Here is a 6000-nt window from a genome sequence, read left to right on the forward strand (position 1 = left end):
GACCCGAGTTATCCTTATAACTTAAACAGCTAATTACTGATATTTGGAGTTAGCTGCATAAGTTTACATCTAAGTTTAGACACCCCATACAGCAGTAACTTAGCCAGATTAGTGATATCCAGCTAAGTTACTTAAATGGCCAGCTTTCAATATTGGGCCCCTCGTTTCGTAAAGAATATCAAAAAAGAATCCAAAACCATGTCAAATATACATTCACTTTATGTCCTTTCAATGAGATTTTCCTGTAACTAGTCAGAATATAGAGGCCAATATTTAGACCAGCAGTAAACGGAAAAGTTAGCCAGCTAAAATTAGCCAGATAACTGGTCACTGATATGTAGCTGGAGAAGTCTCCCGCTGAATTCACTCTGTTAAAGTTATCTAGGCAGAGCTATGGGGCCGATTTTAAAAGTTACGCGCATGTTATAAAATCCGGGGTTGGCGCGCGCAAGGGGGTGCACACTTGTGCACCTTCCGCGCGCCGAGCCCTAGGGGAGGCCCGATGGCTTTCCCCCCCACCTTTCCCTCCCTTCCCCTATGTAACCCACCCCCAGCCCTCCCTAAATTCCCCCCCACCTTATTTTGTTGAGTTACGCCCACCCCCGGCCCGCCACCACGCCCCCTTTCGAAGCCCCTTTCGAAGCCCCGGGACATTCGCGCATCCCAGAGCCTGCGCACGCCACCGAGCCTATGCAAAATAGGCTTGGCGCGCGCAGGGGTAGGTTTTCGGGGGTTACGTTCATATCTTACGCGCATAACCCTTTGAAAATCTACCCCTATATTATCTGCACTTCTGAATATACTTGGCTAAAATGATCCAGATAAGTTTACAGAGATAATTTTGATCAGCTATATTCAGCATATAGCTGAAAAAGAAATAGAAAAACACCTTCAGGGCCTGCAGGCCCCAATCCCCCCACTTCCCCACTCCCCAAAATAATTAAATAACATATCAAGGCATAGCATTCGATCTCTCCCACTCCTCTCCAAAATGAAAACTGTCAGGCACCCCTACCCACAACCCCCTACCTCCACCCTTCCACCTCACCCAGAAGCCCCCGTAAGCTCCCAAGGTCACCAGGAGTACAATAGATTCTTGAGGTAAACAAAAGCAAAATAAATCCAAAGTCCTTAAAATTCTTTATTGGAGTAAAAACAAGTTGCCCAATAATTGCCTGACTCTGGCCGAGTTTCGCCACTTAAAGAGGGCTGCTTCAGGGGCTGTGCAAGTAATGTATTATTCAAAAAGTGCCCTTGCAGATTACAATAAATAGTAATCATCTATCTGGATCCTTGTTGTAGCACAAAAGTAAAACCAAACGTTCCAGTCGGATAGCCGCCGGATTCTCCGTTGCTGTAATGGAACCTTATTAGATAACCGCTTGAATCTCCTTTGCTACAACAAGGATCCCGATAGATGATTACTATTTATTATACTCTGCAGTGACGCTTTTTGAATAATACATTACTTGCACAGCCCCTGAAGCAGCCCCCTTTAAGCGGACGAAATTCGGCCAGAGTCGGGCAATTATTGGGCAACTTGTTTTTACTCCAATAAAGAATTTTAAGGACTTTGGATCTATTTTCCTTTTGTTTACCTCACTGCTTTGATAGATCGTCTTCCTTGTTGCTTTCTGGGTCTGTACAATAGATTCTTCCTACTCCCAGCAGCATGCAACCTTACTCTGACAGTAACTCTAAATATTGGAGATATCCTGATAATGTAGCCCCATGCAAGAAGGCCCCTGGAACAACCCCAATGTATCCAGGTAAATTTTGTCTGGATAATGACTTACCCAGATAACATTTGTCCATTTATAGGGGTGAGATTTTCTGCACAAATCCCTTTGAAAGTTATCTGGACAACTCCCTTGTGCCTTGTCTCACCAGTAATGTGAAAGGCTTGAAAAACATGTAGAAGATGTAGAACAGAAAACAACTTTGTGGTAAATGTCTATAGAATCATAATTATTACTGTTGGCTCATGCCAAACCCCACATCTATGAGAATCTTTTGGGGTTTGCATTTTCGTCATATTAATACAAGATCACATAGATTCTCATTTAGTAGAAAGATGGCATGTCTTCCTTGGTAGCTAGGTTCACTGAGTAGAAACAGGACTATTTGATTTTTGTAGCCTATGGAATATGCGGTGCTGCCAGGGGAGGATAAGGATTTTTCTTTTAGAAAATATATCGCATGATCAACTGTGGAAAATAAAATACAAGTGGGTCTGTTTTAGCTGAATGGAAACCTGTCTAGAAGTCACCAATTAAACCTGGCTGATTTCATCTCCAGGAATGTCTTTTTAAATATTGTGTCAATTAAGCAGCTCAATGATTTTTTTTTTGCATTGTTGTATGGCACTTGCACTGATTTCCAATCTGTATTTATATTTCTTATTTCTTTGTTGGCAAGTTCTTTATTACTTCGTTTCTTATATACGCCACAAAACCAGGCCCGGAGACCTGCCCAATGCAGTGAACAATTGGTATTGAACTACAATCCAATAAAAAATACATAACACATCATCAAAATAGCAAACAATAAAAATAAGACCACCCATTAAAATCTCCCCCCAAAAAAAATCACATCCCATTTGTCCATCCAAAGGACAACACTTACCCAGTCCTGCCTAAACAGACAGCATAAATTGTATATCCATTACATCATCTAAATTTATCTCCAGAAGCCCCATTTACTCGGTGCTGGGGAATAACCAGGTTTATAGGGTTTGTTTGTTTTTTTCTGAATGCCATATAGTCAAAATCCAAACTGATATCAGCTGAGAAGGAGTTCCACCACTGGGGCTCTGTCACATTGAGTAAAGCTCTGCTTACATATTTCAATACAAAACCTGCACTTTATTTTCTAAAGAATGTCCATACATAGGAATAGTTTATAAGCAACTCAACTCAAGTGCACACAGTGTTGATCGAGAATGCTGCAAAGAGGCCTACAGAGATACATAAACATAAAACTCAAGTCACAAAACAAACAAACAAACGGAAACCAACAAGCAACCGCTCCAGCTCGAAGGTATCACCTTAGAAAGAACCCAGTTGTTGTTTTTTTTTTTACTGTCAGGAAAGGCAAATTGAATTTTAATATGTGGCAGTGTTAAAAATAACTGTACGATTTTGCAATGATGTTGTCAAATAACATATCTGAGTCTTTTATTTTCCTGAAACTGGTATGAATGGCACATTATAAGGTGATTAATTAATATTGGTGTTGAAAAAAAAAAAAACCAAATTAAAAGCCTTCTTTATCTGAATATTGAAGCCAACACCCAGGGCCCTAACGTTTCAGCCCAGGATTCCCGACAAGAAGCACGGGATCCTGTGGAGGCAGCATTCACGGTCCCAGGGAGAGAGAGGGAAGGAAAGAGTCTCATGGTCCTCGTCAAAGACGATACCTGATGGTTGGATTTAAAGCCCATGTTAAAAGGTTCCGGAAGGACCCCTGGGGCTTGACCTCTGGCCTCAGGACATTTGCCGCAGTGACTAGGAATATTATGTGCATAGTCTTGGGAGGGGGCAATGGGGGGGGGGGCGACTTGGGAAATAAATTCCCTAAATGAAAGCTCACGGGGGCCGGGATCCAAGCCCTAGTTCTGACTGAGCTGAAAGAAAAAGAAAAGAGAAGAACAATGGGGGCGAACGAAAAGAAAAAAAAATGTTATTTTAGAGGAAATCCAGAAAAACGTTTGCTCTTGTTTGCTGCCCCCACTGCAATAAATTGGTTGCGGGAAAGGCTAACAAAAGGCTGACAGACTTTCCCAGGGCATTACTTCAGAGGAAAAATTAATGACATTTCTTGCTGCTGGATGAACATCAAGGTGGGAAAATATTGATAGGACTGGTTAAGGTTGTGTTCTGAAAAAGAAGAACTGAAAGCAGGAAAAGAGAGGTATGAAATCCTATCTTTTTTTTTTTTTTCAAGCTTCACATGGGGGTAGATAAAAAGAGAGAATTTAGAATTCATTAAGGATTAAGTACAAATGATCATCTGCAAAAAACCTTCCCTATAAATTGTTAAGAAACATTCCACCCCCCCCCATGTATACGAAAAAAAAAAGATCTGTATGGTCGCCACCTAGATCAGGGATGAGGAATGAATGTGCAGCTTTAGAGTTAGCCTGCTCAGTCTGTTCTGGAAGGCGTTCTCCTTTCAAACATGGCAAGGGGGTAACACGGGGAGTCTGGAGGAGCCCAGAGTGTCCCGCTTCATCCTAAAGGCAGCTAAATTATCATTATTGTTATTATCTATACCTGGCACTTAAACCCCCTAATATCACAGCTCCGAAGACATTGGAAGTGATTTGGAAGAGCTGCTGAGATCTAGAATAAAAAAAAAAAATCTTGCCTCCCTTAAAATCATTATTTTATTACCTTGCTCTGAACATCAGGAACAAAACTGCATCAATTTCCTATGACCCCGTTTAGTAAAAGATTTTCTTTTATTGTGTGCCTATGGAAGGGGAAAAAAAATACAAAACAAAACCTGAAGGCCATAGCTAGGTGTCGTGCTTTCAGGAATGAATCACGATTTTTGCTCTCATTAAAGCTGGTATCTTGCCAAATTGCATGCGACAGCCAACATGCTACTGTCTATTTTTAAATTTGAATAATGGCATTCATTGCATTGCTTTATTTAGCTTTAGAAAAAAAGAAGTGGTCTTACCTTATGAGACATAAATTCCTTATAATCACAAACAGCCCAGGCCTTTTCCCTAGCACGGTTTCATTATAGATATATCTGAAAAAAGCAAAGTTGCATACACAGTTCCCACTGCTGTATTCGATATACGATTCAGATTTCTATTTTAGCAGGCATGGGGGACAGCAGAAACTGGCCGAGCAATAAAAAAAAAACCACAACGGCAGGGATCCCGACAGCTTGTACGGAAATCATTAACTTATCTCTCAACAGACGTCAGAAGCTTTAGTTTCAGTAGGACATTAAAGCAGTATTTAACCCCAGCCTGCTACTTATCAAAAGGGTGGGTGCTTTCTCCAGCTTGATCCCCCATGTCCTCCTGACACAGAGGAACCGCGATGAGATAACTGTCTGCTTTAATTTTTTTGCACCTATCCATCCCTGCGTCAAACCTGTCTGAAAGAAATGACCTGGACTTCTCAGACAGAAAACTGCACGGCGCCAGCAATAATTCTCAGATTATTACTCTTCTTCAGCTACTTTCCTATGTTTGCTTTTACTTCTGTCTGTCTTATGCACCTTTTCACAACGTAGGTACAGAAAAAAATAAATAAATAAATAAATAAAACTCACCAGACATGGTCTCGACTGAACTGTGATGAGAACGGGGGGCAAGGAGTGCAGGCTGTGATTTTAGATCTAAATAATAATAATTTAAAAAAACAAACAAACAAACAAACACAAGCCACAGGTCTGTTTCACTGGTGTTGCTTCTTCTCCCAGAGCAGTTCAGTGTAGTAGCACAGATACAGCCTGACAGTCTGTCTCTCTCTGCGCCTCGCTCCACCTCCTCCTCCAGCAGCCTCTCTCTCTCTCTCTCTCTCTCTTAAAGTAGGTCAATATGCCGCAGCAGCCAAAGTCCTGGCACAGCGCCAGTCTAGCGGCTCGGTAAACAAAACCTCTTTTTTCCTGATGACACAGGCAGCCATGACGACCTAGCCCCCCTCCCCCTCCCCCCCTTTACCCCAGACCTGACATGGCAGGAGCACATCAACACCGACATTTGGAAAAACAAAGGTCGCCACTTTTATTAACCCTAAAATATTTTGTACCAAAATTCTCAGGTAAGTTTTCTAACCTTTCCTCGGTTCACCGCCTGTTGTGGGAACTTGGCTACTGTACCGCCGTCATCTCTCCGCATTCTGACAAGAAAATGCCCCCTGTAGGAAACCCCTAGGCCAGGGGTACCCAACTCTGGTCCTCAAGAACCACAAACAAGTCAGGCTTTCAGAATATCCACAAATGAAAATGCCTGAGAGAAACTTGCATGCACTGCCT

At 42.0% G+C, this 6000-nt stretch overlaps 1 protein-coding gene across 6 annotated transcripts in view; it reads right to left on the bottom strand.

Annotated features, from left to right (window-relative positions):
- The window catches only part of LOC115079948 (F-box/LRR-repeat protein 21-like), a 29188-nt gene extending 23515 nt beyond the window's left edge, over positions 1–5673 (bottom strand). Inside the window, exons 1-3 of one of the 6 annotated variants that reach the window (XM_029583917.1) lie at positions 5296–5673; positions 4687–4761; positions 4395–4473 (exon numbers count right to left, since the gene is read on the bottom strand). Coding sequence is in view for 1 of the 6 variants with exons in the window: in XM_029583919.1 (XP_029439779.1) it covers positions 4395–4408 (14 nt within the window). In the remaining 5 variants the exon portion in view is untranslated. Of the gene's footprint in view, positions 1–4394; positions 4474–4686 lie in introns of all 6 variants that reach the window. The other 5 variants (XM_029583918.1, XM_029583921.1, XM_029583919.1 and 2 more) reach the window with 5 other exon arrangements.
- Positions 5674–6000: the final 327 nt, after the last annotated feature.

Source organism: Rhinatrema bivittatum, chromosome 18 (genome assembly GCF_901001135.1).
Source record: "Rhinatrema bivittatum chromosome 18, aRhiBiv1.1, whole genome shotgun sequence".
NCBI classification, from domain to species: Eukaryota; Metazoa; Chordata; class Amphibia; order Gymnophiona; family Rhinatrematidae; genus Rhinatrema; species Rhinatrema bivittatum.